The sequence below is a fragment of the Crocuta crocuta genome, unplaced genomic scaffold (assembly GCF_008692635.1).
Source record: "Crocuta crocuta isolate KB4526 unplaced genomic scaffold, BGI_CrCroc_1.0 scaffold233, whole genome shotgun sequence".
NCBI lineage: Eukaryota > Metazoa > Chordata > Mammalia > Carnivora > Hyaenidae > Crocuta > Crocuta crocuta.
Window position 1 is genome coordinate 5,861,073 of NW_027529526.1, and position 24,221 is coordinate 5,885,293.

Genomic DNA, 24,221 nt, shown 5'->3' on the forward strand with positions numbered 1-24,221 from the left:
ACTCCCTGCTGTAACAGGCTTGGGGCAGAGGGTCAGGATGCGTTACTTTTAATCCCCTCTGTAGTGAAGGTTGCCAGTGTTCGGTGTGTGGTTTCCATCTGTCTGCACGTATTCAGCAGTGGCTTTGTTTCATGCCACAGGCTTACAGAAGTTTTCATTTAGGTTTTTTTTCCCTTTTATAAGAGTAAAGATTCTCAGAGTAATATGGAAAACAAGGTGATGAGAGGAACATTATAGGGGGTGATAAGTTTCATATTTTCATCACCCTAAAGATACACAGTTAGCCTGGACTAAGACCTTCTATATTCATTTCTCTGCTTTAAACTGTATACAGGATAAATTACATGCACACCGAAAGCTCAGCTACGTATATATCCAGGGGAGAAGAGCGAGTGGCTGAGATCTGACTGCTTGATTTTTGCTCATTCCCGTAGATTCTACTCTGAATAACAGGCACTAAGAAAAACTTTTTTCCTGCTCATGCTTCATCTTCTCTTTTCTGGGTTCCTGCACACTTGCACTCGGGCATGACTACTACACTTACCGTGATCCTTTAGCGGCAGCTGGCAGGAAACCCTACCACCTTTCCCTTGTCCATTCATTTCCCACTTGTTTGCATGCTTATTACTCACTTTCTCATTCTTAAACTTACAACACTTTATTCCCCTTCCTCACTCATGGCTAATGATGTCATATTTTCCTATTTCACTGAGACCTTTCTGTGTGTTTCCACCTCCACATGTACTAACCTAAGTGCATATGTACCCCGTCAATTCTGCGTTTCCTCACTTGTGTGGATAAACTATTTACCTGTCTGTGCCCATCCTCTCTAGTAGGCACTGGGTCCCAATCCTTCTCTCTGGATCATAGATGTCACCCCAACAGTGGTTCTGTTCTGGGTGTTCCATTTCTCTGCTACGTGATCATCCCCACAAGCATGTGTCGTGCTACCATGGCTCTCATCTTTAAAATAAAAAGTAACTACAGCAAAAGCTTGTTCTTAATCTCACATTCTTCTCTGTGTACCTTTCTGCACCTTCTATCAAGCAAATCTGCTTAAAAGGGTTATCTACACTTGCTCTCCTCTCTTTCCTGCCATTCTTGCTTGCTCTGACCTCAGGCATGCAGCACTCCAGTCAAGGTCACCATTTACGCAGATGTCAGTAACATTTAACACAGTTGTTCCTACTCTCATTTTTGAAACACTTTGTTTACTTAGCTCTGGGATACCTTAACGTATGCCTCCTCCCTCCCATTTCTGATATTTCCTTCTCTCTCAGGTATCTTAGGGTTCAGGTACACCTTCTACTAAGGCTCTAGTTGTACAAAGACCTCCTTACCTCCCAGTGTTGAGGGCACCACACTGTGCATTTGAAGTTAAGGTGCTGTGCTAAAGGTTTTTACCTTTTTAAAGTCTCTTTAGAATTAAGGGTGTTGTCTATAATGTCTTGCCACCTTTACTTGCTCTACCAACAGCCTGGACAGGCCATGGGAATCCATAGGAATTTCTTCCCCTGTTTAGAAATATTTACTTTTTGGTCATCACCCCTAAAGAGTTCTTACTCAGTAACCAGTCTGACTTGCTCTTACTTACTGACCCAGTTCATTCTTTTCTGCCTTTGTGTTAGACACGATCCTTTGGACTTTTTCTAGTTTCTTGTCACTTTTCTGTTACATAGCAAATGCCAGTTCTCCATGTTCTTTGAATTTGTGGGTCAGCATTCCTGTTACAGGTTCCTGAGATTCTGAACCCATCTGGGAAGGTCAACCAGAAGAGCTTTTGTTTATTACTTCCTTTTGGCTTCTGTATCTCTGGATTTGCTTCTTACACCCACCCACCCACGCACCCATCCATCCGTCCATCTGTCCATCCAATATTTATTGAACCCTTTTCTAGACACTAATAACACACAATAGAAAAAACAAACTGACTGAAGCTTTCATTAAATAAAAGGAATTTGAATGGTTAAGTTACCATACACCTAGCCCCTTAGAGATAGCATTGATTATTTTATCCTGTCAAAGATGTAGGAAGAAAACACAGGTAATTGACTTGCTTGTGCTTGCTAAAATGTAAAAGTAGGTAAATATGATAGCATGCTAATTTCTGAAATTTTAATACAGCAGTATGTGTGCTTGGATTGTGGACTTCATGGTATCTCTGATTTCAAGTTCCTTGTCCTTGACTCAGCCCTGTCTAGAAATGGACTGTTTTGCTTTCTTTTGTTTACCCTTTCTTTCTTCCTTTGGCTTACTTTAGTTTCCCCTCTCTTTTTCCCCTTATCAGGTGCTAGTGGCCACTGTTAATTTGAGAAAGGGTACCCATTACACTTAGGATAATGCCTAAGTGTACTAACCCCCACACTCTCTGTTAGTACCTTGACCACAGTATTCCCCTGTAGCCTCCCAGAAGAAAGACCCCCCCCCCCCCCCCCCCNCTGTGTCTGCATCTAAAGATTTGGAAACTGTTGAATGTAAGTGGCATGAGGGCTTCTCAGTTTCAACCAGTTTTGCTTTGTCCTTAGCACATAGAACCAAGATACACACTCAATAAATATTTGCTGAATGATTCAAGGCATCTTGAATGAATCAAGATGTGATGGTAATTTGATGATTCTTTCTATACAATAGGCATTTTGGGGGGAAAAAATAACAACACAAAACAAGTTTTGATTCTGTAAACTTAGGTTATTTATTGACTAGAAGCGTCCCTAAGTGAGTATTGCAAATGTTTTGGTCTAATCCTAGTAAACCCAGTTTGTTGGATAAAATTGCCCTCATCATTCCTATTTTGCTCCTCTCTATTTGGAAATACATAGTACTAGATATACTCGTTGTGGATATCTGTTAATACTCATTTATGCCTTTGAAGTGTAAAGGCTCCCTGGAGGTTCCCAAATGTAGATCTGTGAATTTGTTATATCAGACTCACCTTTGTTGTTTAAAATAGAACATTTCTGGGTAGTGCTGACCCACAGAATTAAAATATCCAAGAGGTAAAGTTTAGTATGTGGTATCTTTATAGAATTCTCTGGGTTGGGGAACGTCTAGGAAATCCTTGTTTGTGTAGCTTTCAGTCTTCTGTTGATTCTGGCTTCACAAAGCTGTGGCTTTGTTCTGTGTGATACTCTTTTTTGTTCATTTTTGTGTTTACTTGCTCTGATGGTAACAGTGCCGTTTCTACTTCTTAGTTAAAATAATGCTACACCAGTAAGCTCAAAAGCAGCTCTATATGTGGTTAGAGATTTCTTGACCAGAAATGTATGTACAAACTTGGCTGACCTTGATTCCTGGAAGACAGTGATGTGAGACAATGTTTTAAAAATAAATAAATGAGGCACATAGATAATCTTAGCATTGAGATTATTTTATCATGCAGGTCATTAATTCATTAATTTTTCTTACTATGTATAAAGATAGGTCATTTGTCATTTCTAGCTGAATTGCATTATGCAGGAGGGGTGGGACAAGGTGCCTTTTTGAGGAACAATTGCTCTAAAAGACAAATAGCAAAATTTTTGAGGACATATATATCCCATCCCCAGTTATATTAATAATTATTGAGATTACTGGTCTCATGTTAATTTTTATTTTTCTTCCTGTATCTTTTATTTCAAGATTTACTTATTTGATTGGTCATACTCAGTTTACTTAACGTATGTTTTATTTCATTAACTACTGTGCACTCTTCTAGGCTCTGGATGTACAAAGACAAATATGCCTTCCTCCCTAGCTACAAGGGATGTGACGGTGGCAGAGTGAGAAAAAGCAAAACTAAAAATTGGAGTGTAGTGTGTTTTGTTCACTGGAGGGCATGATGGGAGTTCTGGGGTGCTGTTTGAAAATTCAATCAGCACTAAGGGGGAAGTTATTGATTGCTTGGGTCTTGAAGTATTACTAAGGAACAAATTAAGAGTATGGACTTGAGAGAGAAGGAATAGCATCCCAGGGAGAAGGAACAGAATTTGTGACATTTTTTTGTAGGAAGGAATTTTTTTTTTTTTGGTGGTATTTTTCTGTGGGAAGGAATTTCCCATGTCAAATTAAAATAAGAATTGTCTTTTTTAAATTGGCGTCTGTGGAGCTTTCTTTTCTTACTTGGCTTCCTCACTAGTTGTTAATTGCTTGCTTGATTTGATTGATTTATATTTCAAAACCATAGGCCTTATGGTGCATAAGCTATTTTGAAGAGGCGCAGGAAAGTTTAAAAATTACAAAAACTTGGGTATACCAGTGCTGTGTAGAACCTGCCTGCTGCCCTTTTGGAGCACAACACAATATCAACTCTTGGGAAGCATTGTAATTATTAGATGTATGCATTAATAGAATAACCTGATGATACTGTACACAGTTGCTGAAGTTTAGAAATGAAATATTAAATTGGGAGAATAAGCGACCTTAAAAGATTAGAGGGAACAATACCTTGAGCTCAAATAGGGCCAGTAATAATTTCTGTTCTAGTTAGCCAGAGTGAAAAATGTCATTAGTTCTTAGGGTACTGGGTAGTGTACTCAGAAGGTTTTGTTCCAGTCATAGGAGGGCAAAATTGGCTCTAGATGAATTCTGTTCTGGTACTATGGAGGAAAAAGGATTGCAGTTGCCAAATAGCTGCATCCCAGAAGAATGCTCAAGAATATTTATAGGAATACAAAGTATTCCAGAACCCAGTAGGTCAAAGTCTAGTTCCCAGGCATCCACTCAAAAACTACCAAGCAAGAAGCAGGAAAATATGACTCATACTAAGGAAAAAAACAAGGAGTAGAAACAGACCCAGAAATGACACAGGATAGAACTAGTGAGCCTTAAACAGTTCTTTTGACTATATTCCATACAGTCAAGAAGCTAGAGGAAAGACTGAAAATTGAGTATGTTAGGGAAAGACATGGAAGATGGAGAAAGGTCAAAATCAAACTTGGTAGAAATTGAAACCACAGTGTCTGAGATGAAAAATACCCTGGATGAGATTAATAGCCAGAAGTAATAGCTGGAGAATGTCTAAATTTGATGAAAAGTGTAAAATGCATACTTAAGAAGCTCAACAAACTCCGAACATAAGAAATATGAAGAAAGAGCGAGACACATTATAATGGAATTGTTTAAAACCAGAGAAAAAGATAAAATGTGACAGATAACTAGGGGAAAAGAAAACTATTACGTGCAGAGGAACGAAGATAGGATGGCAGCGGTCATCACTGTTTCTCACGGGCAATGAATGACTCAAGGTGGAAGAAGATAGTGACACAATATCTTTCAAGTACTGAGAGAAGAAAACTCCTCTAGAACTAAATACCCATTAAACATTTGTTTCAAAAAATTTGAAGGTGAAATACTCCACAAATCTGCAGAAGGTAAGAAGAGAAGATTTATTACCAGCAGACCTGCGTTACAAGAAATGTAAAAAGAAGGAAAATTATACCAAATATCAACAATCTAGATCTATATTTAAAAAAAAAAAACCACCAGAAATGGCAATTATGTGGATAAATATAAATTACTTTTGTTATTATTTATCTCTTTAAAATATAATCCGGATGTTTAAAGTAAAAAAAAGGTAACAATCCATTGTGAGGAAAAAGATCATAAAATGTGGGAGAGAGAAATGTACTACTGTAGTAAGGTTCTTACACTGTACATGAATGGGCACAATGCATTTGAACTGTGACGAGTGAAAACTGTTATTATAAACTCTAAGGCAGTCATTAAAATAACATGATATGTAGTTCAGTAGCTAACAAAGGAGATAAAATGGAATCATAAGAGCAATATAGTTAACTTAGAAGAAGATAGAAAAAGAGTAAGCAGATCAAAGAACAAATAGGATGAATAGGAAACCTATCAAGATGATTCAGTGATGACAGTAATCACGATAGTAAATAGTGTGAACGCCTCCATTAAAAGGCATTGTCAAATTGGATAAAAAAGCAAGGTCTACAAGAAATCTACTTTCAGGGGCGCCTGGGTGGCTCAGTCGGTTAAGCGTCCGACTTTGGCTCAGGTCATGATCTCATGGTTTGTGGGTTTGAGCCCCGCATCAGGCTCTGTGCTGACAGCCAGCTCAGAGCCTGGAGCCTGTTTCAGTCTGTGACTCCCTCTCTCTCTGACCCTCCCCTGTTCTCTCTCTCTCTGTCTCTCTCAGAAATAAAAAAAAAAAATCTACTTTTAGTGTAAAAGACACAAATAGGTTAAAAGTGAAAGGATGGGGCTAAGCTATACCAATGCTGATACTAATGGAAAACATGTTGAAGTAGCAATATAAATATCAGACTAAGTCAGTTAGAGAGAAAAAACAAAACAAAAACCAAAACCCTACCAGAAGTAGAGGATTGTTTTATAATGAAAATTTCATTAAGAACAGAACAGGACAGGGGCGCCTGGGTGGCTTAGTTGGTTAAGCATCCGACTTTCGCTTAGGTCATGATCTCGCGGTTCGTGGGTTCGAGCCCCGCATCGGGCTCTGTGCTGACTGCCAGCTCAGAGCCTGGAGCCTGTTTCAGTCTGTGACTCTCTCTCTCTGACCCTCCCCTGCTCGCTCTCGCTTGCTCGCTCTCTCTCTCTCCTAGAAATAAATAAAACATTAAAAATTAAACAAAAAAACAGAACAGGACACAACAGTTCTAAGCATCTATATATTGATTAACATCCTCCAAGATTCTGTTTTTAAAGTTTGCTTATTTTTGATAGAGAATCAGAGCATGAGTGGGGGAGGGCAGAGAGAGCGAGACCCAGAACCTGAAGCAGGCTCCAAGGTCTGAACTATGAGCACAGAGCCTGACATGGGGCTCAAACTCACAAACCTTGAGATCATGACCTGAGCCAAACCAAGAGTTGGACACTAAACTGACTGAGCCCCCCAGGCACACCACAACTTCAGAATTCTTAAAGCAAAATTGAAAGAACTGCAAAGAGTAATTGACATGTTCACATTTAATAGTCAGAATTTTCAACACCCCTTTCAATAATTGAGTAGAAAGAAAACCAGTAAGGATATAGGTAGCTTGAACAACAATGTTGAACAAATTAATTCTAGCATTTAGTGACTGCCCCACCCAACAGTAGCAAAATACACATTATTTTGAAATAAGAACAATAAATTTAGAAGGATTCGGGTAAAACCAGGTATGTTTCTTGACCATGATAGAGGATTAATTTGGAAATCAGTTAAGAGAACATAGCTAGGAAACCTCTAAATATGAGGAAACCAACAAAGTTCTAATTTACCCTTGTTATAAAGAAATGATCAAAGGGGAGATGACAAAGTATTATGAATTGAATAATTAAAACACAACGTATCAAAATTTGGGATGCTACTAAAGAGGAAACTATAGAGAAATTCATAGCATTGGTTATATTAGAAAAGGAAAGGTCTCAATTCAATGACTAGCTTCTACTTCAAGAAACTGGAAGAAAAAGCAAATTATAAGTAATTGGAAGAAGGTAAATAATAAAGAATGAAAATTAACAAAATTGAAAATAGAAAAATTATAGAAAGATAAATCTAGTTTTTAGAAGATCAAAATGACAAATCTAGCCAGAATAACCAGGTTAAAAAGAGCAAAGACACAAAGTACCAATATCAGTAATAGGAGGGATACCATCACTTCAGATATTAAAGACATTGAAAATATAATAAATATTATAAAAAGAAATACCAGGGGCGCCTGGGTGGCTTAGTCGGTTAAGCGTCCGACTTTCGCTTAGGTCATGATCTCGCGGTTCGTGGGTTCGAGCCCCGCGTCGGGCTCTGTGCTGACAGCCAGCTCAGAGCCTGGAGCCTGTTTCGGTCTGTGACTCCCTCTCTCTCTGACCCTCCTCTGCTCACGCTGTCTCTCTCTCTCCTACAAATAAATAAAAAACATAAAAAGACTCAGGGCTTCAGTTTAAAAAAAAAATAAAAAAAAATAAAAAATAAAAAGAAATCCCATAGTATTAAAGAAACTTTATACCAGTAAATTCAACAAGTTAGAAGAAATAGACATTTCTTAAAAGGTGCACAAAATATCGAAACTCAAGAAAAAAATATAGATAACCCTAATAGTACTGTATCTCTAATATAAATTCAACTGGTTATAAAAACCTTCCCTCAGAGAAAACCCCAGGTCCAGATGGATTCACTGGTGAATTATACCAAACTGATTTTGCTGAAAGTGTTCCAGAATATTGAAGCTGAGAGAATTCTTTCCAATTTCTTATATGAAGCCAGCATTACTCTGATACTAAAGCCAAAGATTTAAGAAAACTACAGTCCAATAATTCTTGCAAACATATATGTAAAAATTCTTAAAATTTTAGTAAATAGAATTTAACAGTGTAGTGTATGAAAAGGACAATGCATCATCACTCAGGTGGGGTCTATTCCAGAAATGCAGTGTTGATTTAACAGGCAAAAATGAATGAACAGAGTTCACCAGGTTAACAGACTAATGTGGAAAATTTGTGATCTCAGCAGATGCAGAAAAAAGATTTAAGAAAATTCAACATACTGTTAAAAAACTCTTTACAAATGAAATAGCAGAAACTTTGTTAACATGATAAAAGGGATCTGCAGTGAAACCCTACAACTAATAATGGGCTTAATGGTAGAGGTGTGAATGCTGCTGTCACTGCAGTGAATGGTCTATGCAGTGAGGTAAAGCCAGAAAAAGAAAGGTATCCATATCAGAAAGCAACAAAATTGTCTTTATTAGTAAATGACATGATTGTTCATGTACAAACACCTATGGAATTTACAAAAGAACACCCAGATAAGTGAGTTTAACAGATTTCCAAGGTATAACATAAATATACAAAAATCATGTTCCCTCTTTTTGTAGAGAAAAATGTCTATCATTGAAAAGAGACCGGAAGAGTGTGTTCTCAATGGGAGATGGGTTCCTGAATCTATTCCCTTCCTCAATTTACATTTTCTAACTTTTCTGCAAGTGTTTACTTTTGTGGCAAAGACACCAATAAAAGTCATTCTTTTAGAAAGATATTTTTCATTCACTGTATAAATGTAGTTTAACAGTTTTAAGTAAATATCACTACTTCAACATTTACATTGAAAATGTGTAGGGTAATGTATTCATTTTATCTTTCTAACTGGCCTTCTCTTTTAGGTCATCGCCTCTGCTACGCTTCTTGTCTTAATATAAGAAAGCCATTGTGATCATAATCATTATTTTTTCTCACATTTATGGAGTGTCTCTCATGTACCAGGTACTGGGGAATGCAGAGATGAGGAAGGCTTCTGTCCTCTTCATCCTCACCCGTTCCTGGTGGTTTTCTCTCTTGCCTTGTTGTATTTTAGCTTTTCTAGACTTCTTTTAGTACTTGGAACCTGGTAACTCTGCTCCCCACAGCCCTCACACAGGCCTCTTTTTTTTTTTTTTTTTTTTTTTTTTGGTCAGGGATACACTCTTATCCCACCGCTAACTAACTCCATGTTCTTTATTTGGTTCTTAGTTTAAATGTCATTCCTCAGAGAAGCTTTCCCTGACCTGCCCAACAAGGTTATACACACAATACACACCTTGTACTTTTCCTTACCAGAATTATCACCATTGTACTTAATACTTTTGAAGTAATCAACAGACGAGAATATTAAAGACATGGTAATATTTGCTCACAAGCATGTTCTTCAGAGCTGGGCTTCCGTATGTATTGAGCTTTTCAATGTCTTGGTTTGTCTTATGAGAAATCAACTTGGCCTCTGGCTGGATTAGGAGTGCAGTCTGTGACTAGAGGGTTAGATGGAGCAGATCTGATTTTTAATTATGCACCTCAGATACAACTCTTGGAATTTCAGGTAACACAGGAAGAAGGACAGCAGTTAGCCCGACAGCTTAAGGTAACATACATGGAGGCGTCAGCAAAGATTAGGATGAATGTAGATCAAGCTTTCCATGAACTGGTCCGGGTTATAAGGTAAGTGAAACATGTCTTAGAAGTTATTTTAATTTATTGAATTTGACAAGTAATCACACTGTGCTTTTTAAAACCATTAACTAAGAAAGAAATTGCCATTAAATGTTTTCAGTAAGAAAGAGTAAATTGTATATAAGAGTGCTTCTGTGCTAGGAATCCCTGCGCGTGGTGGGTTAAAAGTTTTAATTAAGTACTTATTGTATACTAGGAACTTCCTACACATAAAGCCAAATTTAATTATATTGAAGTAGAGAGCACACAAAGGGATTTAGAAAAAAACAACGTATACTACTTTCAGTGGTATCAGTGGTAGGGAGATAGGGATGACAACAGCTAACGTTTGAGTGGAGAACTCTGCTAGGTACTGTGTCTAATACTTTACCTGTGTTATTACATTTAAACTTCCTCACGACCCAGTAAGCGAAATACTTTCATTTATCCCCACTTTTGGATGAGAGAGCAGGTATAGAGAGGTTAGTTAACTTGCTCAGAGTTTCAGTTTACACGGCAGGGCTGGGACTTGATTCTGTGTCTCTGGTTCCAGAGCCTGTGTTCTTAGGCTTTGCTTCTTACCCACCTCCTCCCAGGCTGCGGGGGAGCCGGGAGCCGGGTAGGGAGATAATGAGGTGCTCCCATTCAGGGAGCGAAGTGTGATATCCCACATAACAAAGGGTTTTTCTGTTCTTTTCTGTTCCGCTGGCCTAGAAGGCCCCTGCGGTTCAGAAAGTGTTAATGGTTCCAGGAAGCTTGAGGTGAAGGGCAGGTGGCCCAGAGTTAGTTTCTGTGTGAGAAAGATTGAGTCGCTGTATAGTGGGAGGGGTTTGATTAGATTATTTTTAGCCATGGTGGCTTGGCGCCTACTTCACCTTGGGCTCACTAGATCTGCAGGTCTCTCTGCTTGACAGATACTTGGAGTGAGCTGGTATAATGGTGTATATAAGGTGAATCGACATCGGGGCTATGAGCTTCTTGTACTTCTTTAACCCCTTGTCTGGGCATTTTCTTTGTGGGGAAAGAAAAGTAAAGATTATAGTTCTTGGTTTTTTAGTAGTTTGTTAAAAGTTCCATTATTTTTGAGTGAATACAGAGTTTCAGTTTTGCAAGATGGAAAGAGTTCTGGAGGTGGATGGTGGTAGTAGTAACATTGTGAATATATTTAATACCACTGGGCTGTATGCTTAAAAGTGGTTAAGATGTTAAGTTTTGTTATGTATTTTAATGTGGGCATGCGCACACAAAACATTATTTTCTTAAAATGACTTTTACTGCCTTTTGAATATTTTGTCCTTGGTTTTGATACTCAGAATCTATGTCCAAATCCATCAGTTAATCTGGAGAAGTGGGTAGAAGAGGCAACTAAAAAATTATTTTAATTTTAATTTTAAGTAGGCTTCACACCTAAACAGGGGTGTGATCTCATGACCTTGAGATCAAGAGTTACAGGCTCTACCCACTGAGCCAGCCAGGTACTCCTAGGGGAGTTGTTTTTGTTTTTGTTTTTGTTTTTTTAATGCCAGCCACTGGTAGGCCTTTAAACATAACAAGATCATGTTTAACCCTCATAGCAACTGTGAAAGGTAGAGTTTTATTATTCTCTTCTAGAAAACCGAGGTTCACAGAGGTCAGCTAATTTGTCTAATGCTGACTTGTAGCTAGTAAGTGGCAAAACAGGAACAGAAACTGTGTACCTCGTATGGGTATGTACTTTATATTTTACTCTAGCAATGGTTGCTTATTTTTAAAAAATGTTTACTTATTTATTTTGAGAGAGAGAGTGCTAGCAGGGGAGGGGGCAGAACGAGAGAGACTCCTAAGCAGGCCTGATATAGGGCTCCATCTCAGACTGGGAGATCATGACCTGAGGCTAAATCAAGAGTCAGATACTTAACTGACTGAACCACCTAGGCGCCCCTGGATGCCTCTTCTTAAGTATACCTTACCGTCATGGAGTTTCACATTGGGAAGGGAACTTAGAGGTCATTGGGTTCTGTATTGCATCTGATTCAAGACTCACCTATCAGTGGAGCTCAAATGGCTCTGCTTTATTCTGGTGTTGAAACATCTGTACCTTTTTCCCTGAGATTTGCTCCGATTTCGCAGTTGAAATTCAACATTGAGAAGCATATGCACATAAACTAGACTTGTCCAAAGATAATATGTTTGTAATAATGTGTTACCAGCAGGGCAATTAAACATACATTTTTCTGTCTTACAGGAAATTTCAAGAGCAGGAATGTCCTCCTTCACCAGAACCAACACGGAAAGAAAAAGACAAGAAAGGCTGCCATTGTGTCATTTTCTAAGAATCCCTTGAATTTTAGCTACCAACTGCCAGGAAAAGCCCTCATCTTCTCCTCCTCTCCTTATGGTTTACATCACATCGTGTTGGTACCTTTCTAGCCTTAGACAAATGATCACCGTGGTAGCCTTAGACCAAGAAGCTGGCTAATCCTTTCCATGAAGCTAATCCTATGGTCATTTCAAGACACATTTAAAGGAAACACTAAGGCTGCTTCAAAGATTATCTGATTTCTTAAAAATAATGATCTACATACATAGACACATTTTTTTTTTTAAGGGCTTACATTTTAATAGGGATGAATCAGTTTGGGAACCTAAGCTGTTTGCCAAGCTGAAGTCATAGGTTGTGAAATAACTTTTAACTTCTGGAATCATATTGCCTATTGTTACTCTAAATAGAAACGAGTTGTTTTTAAATGTGAAGTTTTGCCTATCTCTAAAAATTTTGATGTCAACTTTAGTTAATCTTAAGTACACTGAATTGAATCCACAAAAGTGAGACATCTCAGACCTTTACCGATGCTACAGCCTTTGTTTTCCAGTGGCCAAAATACCAAAATGCCTGTTACGTTTATAGATTAAAAACTGCATATAAAGCCTTTATTACAGCTCCACTCTGAAAGATGATGATAATGTTCTTTGTGGCCAAATATTTGGACTTATTCTGGATTTAGGCATTTCAATGTTCTTGGTTTTTTAAGTTAACTCTTTTCACAGCCATGTTGAGAGTAAAAATAAATAATTTCTGTCTGTCTTCCTTTTCAAGTATTTCTGGATAAGGGATTCAAAAGAACTAAAACTGTTTTTGTTTGTAATATAAAATACGGAATTGATCTTTCCGGGGTCAGAGATGATTAATGTTTTTGCTATATACTTTTATACATTATTTTCTTATCAAACTAGTTAACAAGTATTTTTATATGTTTGTAAGCAAATATGCTTTCACAGCATACCTTGTGTATATGTAAAGATAAGTATTTAATTCTCACTGTTCACTTTTAACTGACAATGAAAAAAGAGTGAAAACTACAGAAACTGTGGTAGCGCTGTACTTGCCGTCGCGGTCCTGGTCCTGGGGGCACCCACCTTTGGCCAGTCACACACCTGCTTGAGAAACCTCCTCCATAGATGACAACAGGGTGAGAATCTGAAGTCACTTGTGATATCCCGTACTAGGTATTGACTGTTCTATCAAGTAGTAAGTGTAAAACTTTGAATTGACAATTAGTATAACTGTGGATGGCTTCTGAGTTTTGTTTTTAATTTTGTGGATTGTGTTTCAGCAATTCAGAAGTGTGTTCCTGACGGTGGGATACTAAGTGGTATTGCACGGTTGTCACTTTACTGAATGTGTACAACAGCCCCGTGAAGTTGATAAAGCAAACCCTTGTATAGCTTCAGGTGCTAGAATTAAAACTGATCTGTTATCACAAGAGAAGGCTTGATGACTTGTTATTTGGGTGGTTTCTCAAAGGAATGAGTGTTGGAAGAGACCTAATTTAGTAGCTAGCCCTGTGCCATTTCCCAACAGTGCCTTAGGGGTCGAATCTAAAAGTCAGTATTTAGCAGGTGAACTTGAAATGAATGGCATGGTGTTCTTAGGAGTTTCCCGAATATTAAGTCAGCGTTTCTTAAACTTTTTCTATGAAGTACTCCTGACAGAAACCCCATATCTAAAAGAGAGAGGAGGGTCAGTACGTGCACATATACCCTCTGAAGACGAAGCCTAAAGCAGCTGAGGCAAAGCACACACACTTATTTGAATACTAATGAAAATTACTGCCCAGGAAGGTATTGTATTTATCCTGTGGGTTTTGATATTCTAGCACCATCACATGCCTTTGTTAGGACTTTCAGTTGGGAATTTTTGTTGTTGTTAATGTTTATTTCTTTTTATTTTGAGAGAGAGAGACGGGGGTAGAGAGAGAGAGAGAACATGTGCATGTGAGCTAGAGAGGGGCAGAGAGAGAGGGGAGAGAGAAAATCCCAAGCAGGCTCCATGATGTCAGCACAGAGCCCGGCAAGGGGCTCAGTCTCACAACCATGAGATCATGATCTGAGCTGAAATCAAGAGTTGGACACTTAACTGACTGAACTGCCCAGGCACCTTGGGAAAATTTTCGTAGGTAACAGACTGTCTACATAATAAGCAGATTTAATGGGAAACCTTTTATTTTATTCTGAATAGGTGATTTGTAGCAATGCAATTTGAAGGTTAAATTTTGTTATATCAATTTACTTTTTCTTCTTTGATTTGAATACTCTTTATTGCTACATCTTCAAGTTCCCTAACCTTTTCTTCTATAGTTATTTAATCTGTTATTAATCACATTTAATGAAGTTTTCATTTCAGACCTTGTGTTTTCTTTTAATTTTTCTGTAGAGGTTCTATTCAGTTCTTTTTTACATTTTCCATTTCTCTCATTGTGCTCATGTATTTCTCGTATCGAGCCCCTCTTCAACTGAGTTCCCAGAGAATCAGCCTAATGCCATATCTGTCTGTGGTGTGCAATGAATTAACTTCTCTTCAGAATGGTTCTAGCTGTGTACCATCCTTGGGAGAATTAAGAAAGGCTGCTTTGAATATTTGAACATGGTTATAATGGCTATTTTAAAGTTCTTGTCTTTGGAACTCATTATCTGTATAATTTTTGGATCTGTTTCTATTGACTATTCTCTAGTTATGGGTCACATCCTTCTTTTTTTATTTTTTTGCATGTCTGGTAAGTTTTGGTTGGATGCTAGACATAGTGTATTTTATGTTATTGGGTGCCTAGATCTTGTCTTCATCTAAAGATTTTTTTTTTTAATCTGGTAATTAATTGTAGTTCAGTTTAATCCTTTCAGATCTTTTACACTTTATATAGTCTCAAGTAACCTCCCTGCCCCCCTCCCCGGATGGGTTAGCTCTCCTGCTAAGGTGTGGCTCATTCTGCTGAATGCCCTGCATAATCAGTGAGCACCCTCTAATTTGGCTAATGGAAACCAAACAATTCTCAGATTGTGTGAGCTCTGTGGAACCATTCTGTCCATAGCTCCTGGGTCATTCTTTGCCTGGCCTCTGGAATTTCATCCTATACATGCATAAATTAATACCAAGCAAAGACTGGGTGACCATGGGCGTATTTTTGGAGTTCTTTTTTTTTCTGTGTAGCTACTTCCCCTCCAGAACTTTGTCCTGCAACTTTAACCTGCCTCAAACTCCTAGTATCTGGGACAGATTTCCAGTATCTGTCTTTTAAGCATAGGAAAACAATTATACCCTGCTTGGAATCCCCCATCCCCTCTACAATCTGCAGTGTGCCTCTAGGCAGAAAGTCAGGGCAATCTTAAGGGTTACCTTTTTGATTCTCTTCCATCAGGGATGGTAGTCCTACGCTGCCTGGTGTAGGATGGCTGAAAATAGGTGTTTCACATATTAACTACAGTTTTCTGATTGTCTAAGGTAGGAGGGTAAATCTACTCCTACTTTTTAAAAACAAATTTTTAATGTTTTATTTATTTCTAAGAGAGAGAGAGAGCATGAGCAGGGGAGGGTCAGAGAGAGAGAGAGACACAGAATCTGAAACAGGTTCCAGGTTCTGAGCTGTCAACACAGAGCCCGACGCAGGGCTTTAACCCACAAACTGTGAGATCATGACCTGAGCCAAAGTAGGATGCTTAACCAACTGAGCCACCCAGGCGCCCTGCGCCTGCTACTTTCCATCAGAAGCTGAAGTCTCTCACATTTGATATCCATCATACAGTCAGAGGTGCCTTGTAGCCCTTGAAATCTGATTTCAAATCGTTTTTCACAAAGAATGGCAGTCTCATGGCATGAATAAGTCCTTGCCTATGGGACCTTTTTTTTTTTTTTAATTGTGTAGCTGGTGGATTGGCAAACATTTTTTATAAAGGGCCATATAGTAAATATAAGTATCAGCTTAGGTTTTGTGGGCTATATGGTCTCTGTTCCAGCTACTCCCCTCTGCCATTGTGGCACCAAGGCAGCCATAAACAATCTATAAACAAATGAACGTGGCTGTGTTCCAATAAAACTTTATGTGGGGACACTGAAATTTATATTTCATATCATTTTCATGTCATGAAATGTTAATCATCCTTTGAATTAAAAAAATTCATTTAAAATTGTAAAAACCATTCTGTACAACAACAGATGGCAGATTGGATTTGATCTGTGGGCCACGGTTTGCCAATCTTGCTCTATAGCACATTTGGCATTTGAGGTTACATTCCCAACTTCAGAACCTCTTTTCTCTATATTTGTGAAAATTCCTTCAAACAGGATTTCCTGAATTGATAGTCATAAATTTAATTTTGTCTTTATATTTGTTTAGGGATTTACAGTATTTCAGGATTGGACATTATGCCCTGTTGGCATACATCTTACACTGATGATTCCTCTAAATTTGGTACCCCAAAGTTTTATAATATAAAGTGGTTCCTTTAGTATTTGATTAAAAAAAAATGTTTATTTTTAGAGAGAGTGAGCGAGGTGAGAGAGAACGTGCAAGCAAGTGGGGAAGGTGCAGAGATGGAGAGCGAGAATCCCAAGCAGGCTCTGCGTGATCTTACGACTGTGAGATCATAACCTGAACCGAAATTTGGAGTCAAGACACTCAACTGACTGAATCACCCCGGGGCCCCTCTCATTTGACTTACAAGATTCGCTGTAATGAGGTTGTATATACTTCAGGTCTAGCTTGTTCCTCTTCTGACTTTTCACTAATCTTAATTTTACTTCTTTTCCCATTCCTCGACATAAATGATACTATTAAACAGGTAACTGGCAGGTGAATAGGAGGAGATGATAAAGTAGTTACTTTCAATAGCGCTTGACCACTTGAGAGTATTTAGTCACTAACTGCATGGAAAGCTTCAAGGAGTTTTTTAGAAACAAGGTATTTTAATTTGAACAGATGGCTTTCTGCAAGACTTCATTAGGTGTTCTGGGAAATGGATGTGGAGCTTTTCCTTCCTACAAACTATTTGGTATCTAATGGAGAAAAGTTATGAGTGAGAAAAATACTGGGGCTGCAGTTGAGGCAGAATGAAAAGCGTGCACAAAGCTGTCCAGTCGAGCAGATGGTGTATGTTCTTTCTGGAAAATCTGAGGGAGCTTCTTAGAAGCGGTGCTTTAGCCAGAACTTGATGGATTGGTGGGATTTGAGATGGGGAGGAGAGGAGAGGAGTGAGGTGGTGCAAAGGCTGGGGGAAAAGCCTGGGCAAAGACACATTTTGGCAGAATGCAGGGAGTATTCTGGTATTGGAACCTTAATCTAAAAGGATTTCAAGTGCAGTGGGAAAAAATAATGATAAAGTAGACGGGGCTCGGATTGTGGAGAGCTTTAAATAGGGTGGCCCTTCTGTATGTAGTGGGGAACTGCCAAGGACTCTGAACAGGGAGCGGCTGGATCGGGTGGTGGTATGAATGACGGAGAAGTGCGGGTTTGGGGAAGGGTGGTCAGGTAGGAGGATACTGGAGTCATGGAATCTCTGCCTTTCCAATTTGTTCTGCCAGCCACATTATTTCACTGGCCTTTGAAGCAGTCTTTTTATTTGCATTTTGCCCCCACAAAGCTGTTCTGTAAATACAGGCCATAAATTAAATGTTACACTACTGCTTAAAATCTGTCATCACCTCAGTGCACTTGGACCAGTATCCGAATTCCTTACCATAGTGCACAAAGACAGCCCCTTGCGAGGTCTGTCATCTCCTTGCTTCTCACATTCAGGCTGATTTGCTGTTTTACACTCTATAGGATGCTGGTATTTCCCAGACTGTTGATTTCCTTTGACTGCTCCAATTAGCCGTTTCATCCATTTGCTTTTAATTTAGATGCCACCTGTTCAGAGAGCCCTCTTTGACCAGCCCACCACAACGGCACAGTGCCCTGTATTTACTTAGGGACACGGAGGCAGCTGTGACGATTCTGTCCATCCTGTCTGGTCTATACTTGAGTATCACAGGCTCTGTGAGGGCAGACCCATGTCTGCTGTGTACACTGCTTTACCCACCTTGCCTGGCACTTGCAGCTAAACCATTTGGTCGATAAATAAGACACACGGGCATCCCTCTAGTGACAGAAATAGATGGTGATTGTAGCACTTACATACAGGGATTTGTCCAGGAGGCATTTGGGAATGGGGTTTGGAGCTCCAAAGAAGAGGCTAGGGCTGCAAGTGCAGATTTGGAAGTCATCTGTTTTGAGCTGATGATTGAACAGGTGGGAGTGGAAAGAAGTAGAAAGAGTTTATTAGAAGAACCAAGGGGAAAACTTTTGGGGGTGGAAAATGAACACTTGGGGATAAAAGCTTACAAGGCAGCAAAAAGTCAAGAGAAGCAGTCAGAAACTGGAGAGAACCAGGAGGCTGTTGTGAAAGGAGCAGAAGGGATGTCCAGAGCCCTGAGTGCTGTAAAAGACTGGGGTGGGGAGGGGAAGAGTAAGATTGCGTAGATGTTTGCTGGTAACTTGGAAGGTTTCGTGTCAGTCAGCTGGTGGTGGCAACCAGATTATAGCGATCATGGTGTGACTAGAGTGTGAGGAAATGGAAGACCTGTGGGCTACCGTTCTAAGAAGTTCTGTGGCAAAATCAGAGAGTGATGGGGGCAGTTCTCTTCCTTGATAGGATGTTAGAGGAGCAGGAAGAGCCAGGGCCTGGTATCTAATCATAGGTAGGTGGACAAGCCTGCAAGTAGGTATTGCCATGTGGACACTTAGGGTCTGGAGAGATTTAGAGGCTGACACTTTGCGGGCCGGCATCCCTCTCTGATGGGGGAGTGAGTGTGGCGCGGCTCTGTGCTTGCTTCCGAGGCGAATGGCCAGTGTGAACAATTACTCCTCTCTGCTGCTGTGGAATGATAGCTTTGCTAAATGTAAAGTTAGTTAAATAATCAACTACCAGAAAAGTAATCACCCTCTTGGCTATACTGGCAATGTCCAATCACTCTAAACGTTTCTAAACATCTGCGTTCAGTGTTTGCCTCTCCCCGTAGGATAGTAACAAGTTGGTGGAAGTTCTCAGGCTGCGATAAGGTAGTGAGGAAGGCAGCAGCAGATCCAGGGTTTTTCCAGCCCTTCGGACTTCCTAGATGGGGTAGGGAATTCCAGGCGAAGAGCACACAGTAGGGGTTGCTTGCCTCCTAAAAATACAGACCCTTCCTTCCTTCCTCCCTTCCTTCCCTTCCTTCCCTTCCTTCCCTTCCTTCCCTTCCTTCCCTTCCTTCCCTTCCTTCCCTTCCTTCCTTCCCTTCCTTCTTTCTTTCTTTCTTTTCTCTCTCTCTCTCTCTCTTTCTCTCTCTCTTTCTTTCTCTTTCTTTCCTTTTCTTTTCTTTTTTTCTTTCTTTCTTTTCTTTTTTTTACAAAAAAGGTACCCTACTTTTATAAACCTCAAGTGTTGTAAAGGAATCGGTAGTCTTGAATAAGCTGTTTGTCCTTTTCCCTTCTGCTAATACTTAAGATTATTTGGAGTAAAGGAAAATCGTTCAAACACATAACAGTTAAAATATGAGAACTGTTAACTTGCATGTGAGAACTACTAAAATACGAGAACTTTACCAGTCAGGTCTAAAGCCAGGAAGTGGTTAAGAACGTATTCTGAATTTCATCAAGCACTTAGAGCAATATGAGAAAATGTTAATGAATGCTGTCTTATGTTCTACATTGTAAATGTTAAGAGAAAAATCTGAAATTGCATTTTGGTCTGAGGAGAGCTGGGTTAAAAGTATCGCGTGTCTGTTTTGTCAGGACATTTAAATTATAAATGGCAGAAACGCAGCTCAGGCCAGCTCCCACACAGTGTGGGCCTTTCCTGGTTTATGAAGACGTGAGGGACTGGCGGGGGCAAGGCTGGCATCCAGCGGTGACTCCGTCCAGCTGCCATCATGACCCGCTCCCAAGGTGAGAATGGGCAGAGGTGGGGCAGACGAGTCCTGTCACATAAGCCTGCTTGTGTCAAAGCCTGAGCCGGAAAAGGTGACCTTCCTGGCCCGGGCCCTGTCAGCTCTCAGGACCACAGCAGTGGTTTGAACGCAGCCTCCCTGCGCTCCTCACAGAGTGTATAAACCCTCCGTGGCTATAAGGGGCTCTACAGCAGGGACATCATTATTTAAATTTGACATTTTAGCACAGATCTTTTGCTCACAGATTTAAAAGGATTCAAATTGAAGAATTCTCTTCATGCTCATTAGCATCCAGTTGCTATAGTTTGTCACAGCATCTCACTCATGTTCAAAAAGGACTAATTTATTTCACTCATCTTCCCTACTTTTGGGCAATACGAAGAACACAATGAATTATTGCATTATTAAAATTAATACCACTAACAACCAAAGAGTAGAATGAATATGCCTTCCTCGATTCTGTTTTTAATCAGGGATTGGACATTTATGTTTACTTTTATTTGTACAGTAGTGTCCCTTTCTTTAAGGTATAAATATCTAACTCTGGGGAAGTGGGGACTCAGCATACAGTCCTGGGACACTATAATATTTAGCCCCTTTGAACTGTTTCCTGAAACATGGACTGTTAGGTCACAGAGAGCATTTGGTATAGAGAATTGTTGTGTATTGACCAGAGTACACAACAGGTCATGGACTTGATCTGGACTCAGTTTCTAGAGAATTCTAGTCCTGTGAGAATGTGTCCTGTACTCCCACGTCTCAGAAGAAGTATACACTTGAGTGTGCCTAAAACATGTTTAATACACAGAGTCTAAACACAGCACAAAAATCCTTAATTTTTTCAGTTGTGCGTCTGAAAAAGTGTAGGCTTTTTCTCTTTTGCTATAACAGATTTCCTTCAATTAATGCATCAGCAAGGAAGGTGACAGGTGTGTGACCCATTGTCTGGTTGGGGAATAGATCTCTGAATTTACTGTCATCTGAACACGGGGATGTAAGTTTATACAACAATTATAGCTTTTTTTTTTTTTGGTTCTGCACTGTCAGCACAGGTCGATGGCTAGTGGGTAAAGTGCTAGTGTTGCTTTAGAGGAATGTGCTCACTGGGCCCATCACCCAGGGTCAGAAGGGTCCCCTGTGAGGTAGCTCTTCTTTATAGGGTGGTTTTTACTGGGTGTCTTACCATCTGTTTATTATCTCAAGTGGAAGTTGAAACAAATTTCATTTTTGTAGTAAAAAGTCTTTATTTCCAAAATGGTTAGCCAGGAAAACTATAAACTACCTAACCCAAGACTTTGGCAAGAAAGAGATTTGATGCTTCTTATAAATTCCCCTTGCAAACAAAAGAAATAACACATAACAAGAAACACGTTACCCATTCTCAGCCATAAACCAGTTACTTGGTTTTAAGTCTCCAAAATTAATATTAAAAATGTATCCAATAGAGACCTGATAAGAACATGATATACTAGGGTGGCTTGTCCTTAGATGTACTTAAGAATCACCGACTTGAGCCTTGACTTTCATGGGGTGACAGTAAGTGTGCCTCGAGGTGGTCAAGAGGAGTGTTGCAGAAGTGGGCAGGTTGTGCATCAAGGCTTTTTGTTAAAAGAAACCTCTTAATTCCTTATAGTACACTCTTTCCGGGAGTGAGAAAGCAGTTCATTTAAGGATTACAAAAATAATACTGGAAACAACTCAGAGTTCCAGAAGACTCAGGGATGTGTGGTATTAATGGCCCCTCTCGAATGAGGGAGCAGAAAGCCTCTCTTGTACTGAATATGATTCAGGCAGGTAAGAACTGCAAGAAGGCCCAACCTCCTGAACACTTAATTAGTTTAAAAACACAGAAGACAGACCCAAATGAGTTTTTTATTGAACAGTCTCTGATGTTAAAGAAAATACAGATTCAGGGCTATATCATATATATGTTGTGTTTGGAGATATCCTGATGTGTTTAATGCAAATTCTTAAAGTAGTGTATTCAAAACATTGTATGCATCTCATCCGGGATACATATTTGGATTAAGCATAATGAAAACCTGCAAGAGAAATGAAACAGTTTTAACAATAGATGAATGAGTAAAAACTGCTGATAGACTCAGCTCAGTAAAATGTCCTTTTACACGAATTCTTGGTAGTCAGAATTCCTGAATTTGGTGCGTATGCGTGCTTGGAAGGGGATGGAAAACCATGGCCTTCCTCTGCATGTGACAGAGGCCCAGAGCCCTGGTGTGGAAAGCCTAGGTAAGTTTGGCTTCTCACCAGATACTCCTACCCAGCCTGATTCTGTAATAATTCCTTTCTCCTTAGATACCTTTCTTTCTTGGTCTCTGAAACACTTTTTCTTTCTACATACAAAACTTTAGGACTAAAAAAAAAAACACACCTTTTAAAGTACAGAGATAGTATTTTTTGTTGAAGCAATGGCTTGGTCAGATGTGGGCAGCTGATGTATAACTAAAAGATGTTTTCTTGGTAGAACTGGTTTGCAAACTTAAAAGTCTAGGTGTGGGTCAGGATATTTCAGAAACGTGGGTTTGGGACTTTTAGGCTAGTTTTGCTGCCTTGCCCTTAGTAAGGATGTAATGTCAGAAGGTTTATAAGTTTATAAGCCTNCTCCCCTCCCCCCCCCCCCCCCGCTAAAAAAAAAAAAAGCTAGGGAATGGTACTTTCTAGACTTAGTACCTTTTACCTCAACTGTAAGAACTGGCAACCTTAATTTCCAGTAAAGCAGCCATCGTTTCCTTGCTCTGGGGTATCAGGAACCAATAGGAGGGGAGATACATTTCTGAAAGAAAAGCCACCCTACATCAACGTACTTCGCGTCTACCAGCTCTTTTCCCCCCAAGAACTGTTGATGACGGAGGAGACTCAACAAGGGACCCTAAATTCCACTAAAGGAAAAGAGATGGGCAAACAAGAGGTTCCTACAAGAGCAGGCAGGCCAAAGGCAAGCGTGAGGGGAACCCGCGCTCTCCGTGGGAGCAGGACTGTTCCCTCCCTGCGGCACCCCCGGGACAGCTGCACGGAGTCCTTTCCAGACCCAGCTGCCGCTCCCGGTGGAGGGGGCCGGGCTGCTGTCTGCTGCCCGCTGCCCAGGTGGGTGCTCCAGAGGGACACGTTTCCCCCCAGGACAGGGTGGCTGAGACTACTCCCTTCAGTGCTGGAGGAGGGCCAGCTGGGCATGAGGGAGCCCCACGCCGCCTGTGCCTACCAAGAAGCGGACAGAAAGGAGGTCCCTGGCATCCACAGGACTGGTGGGCGAGCCACACTGCAGAAATGAAAACTAAGGTATACAATTTAAATTGCCTTAAACAACAAGCAAACGAACACTCCAGCCATCGGCGACTGTGCGACCCAGGCTGCAGCCCCGGAAAACTTCGACCCTTGTTAACAAGGGTGAACATTGCACGCTCTGATCTCCTTCTTGTCCTTGCAGCTGGTGAACTGGGAGCTTTTGAACCTCTTCTTGACAGTCATGTAGCGTTCCTGGATCCCGCCGCCGCACAGTTTGGTGCATTCCGACCAGGCCGTCCATGGGCGCATCCTGCAGCCTGGAAGCAGGAGAAGGCCCAGTTAGACCAGCAGAAAGGGGGAGACCAGCCTGAATGCGGAACTCCAGTCCACAGCTGTCAGTGAGCGGGCTGGGCTTCTCTGCTCTTGATGGGTTGAGTTGAACAACGGTTGGAGTCCTTATTAGACTGTCAACTCCCATGTGACAGACCACCAGAAATGGCCATAAATGCTGTAGTGGCATTTCCCATCAAGGGAAATTCTCCACCTCTGGAATGTGGGCGTGGCTGTTGGACTGGCTTTGGCCAATGGCGCAGGAGTAAACAGGGCTGGAACCCTTCCACCACCATGTCTGCAAGCCTGGCTTGACTGCTGAAGGGAACATGTGGAGGAGAGACCCCGGCCAGCCCTGCTGTGAGGCCCCTGCAGATGCAGGGTGCAGATGAGGCCGGTCTAGACCTTCCAGCCCCAGCTGAAAGGAGCTACAGGAGTCCAACAAGACCTCAGAAGACCCACCTGGCTGACCCAGCTCATGCCACTGCCCACAAAACCCTAGAAGTTTTGGGGTGGCTTGGGGATGGCAGTTACCTCTCGAGCA

At 40.4% G+C, this 24,221-nt stretch overlaps 2 protein-coding genes across 3 annotated transcripts in view; one reads left to right on the plus strand and one right to left on the minus strand.

Annotated features, from left to right (window-relative positions):
* The window catches only part of RRAS2 (RAS related 2), a 16,562-nt gene extending 2,920 nt beyond the window's left edge, over positions 1 to 13,642 (plus strand). The window contains exons 4-5 of the mRNA XM_077761154.1: positions 9,785 to 9,903; positions 12,119 to 13,642. Coding sequence (XP_077617280.1) covers positions 9,785 to 9,903; positions 12,119 to 12,206 — 207 coding nt within the window. The 3' untranslated portion in view covers positions 12,207 to 13,642. The remainder of the gene's footprint in view (positions 1 to 9,784; positions 9,904 to 12,118) is intronic.
* An 8,321-nt stretch (positions 13,643 to 21,963) lies between these two features.
* Positions 21,964 to 24,221, minus strand: part of SPON1 (spondin 1) — a 260,834-nt gene continuing 258,576 nt past the window's right edge. The window contains exons 16-17 of one of the 2 annotated variants that reach the window (XM_077761156.1): positions 22,803 to 23,664; positions 21,964 to 22,149 (exon numbers count right to left, since the gene is read on the minus strand). In XM_077761156.1, the coding sequence (XP_077617282.1) occupies positions 23,501 to 23,664 (164 nt within the window). In that variant the 3' untranslated portion in view covers positions 21,964 to 22,149; positions 22,803 to 23,500. Of the gene's footprint in view, positions 22,150 to 22,795; positions 23,665 to 24,221 lie in introns of both variants that reach the window. The other variant, XM_077761155.1, reaches the window with a different exon arrangement.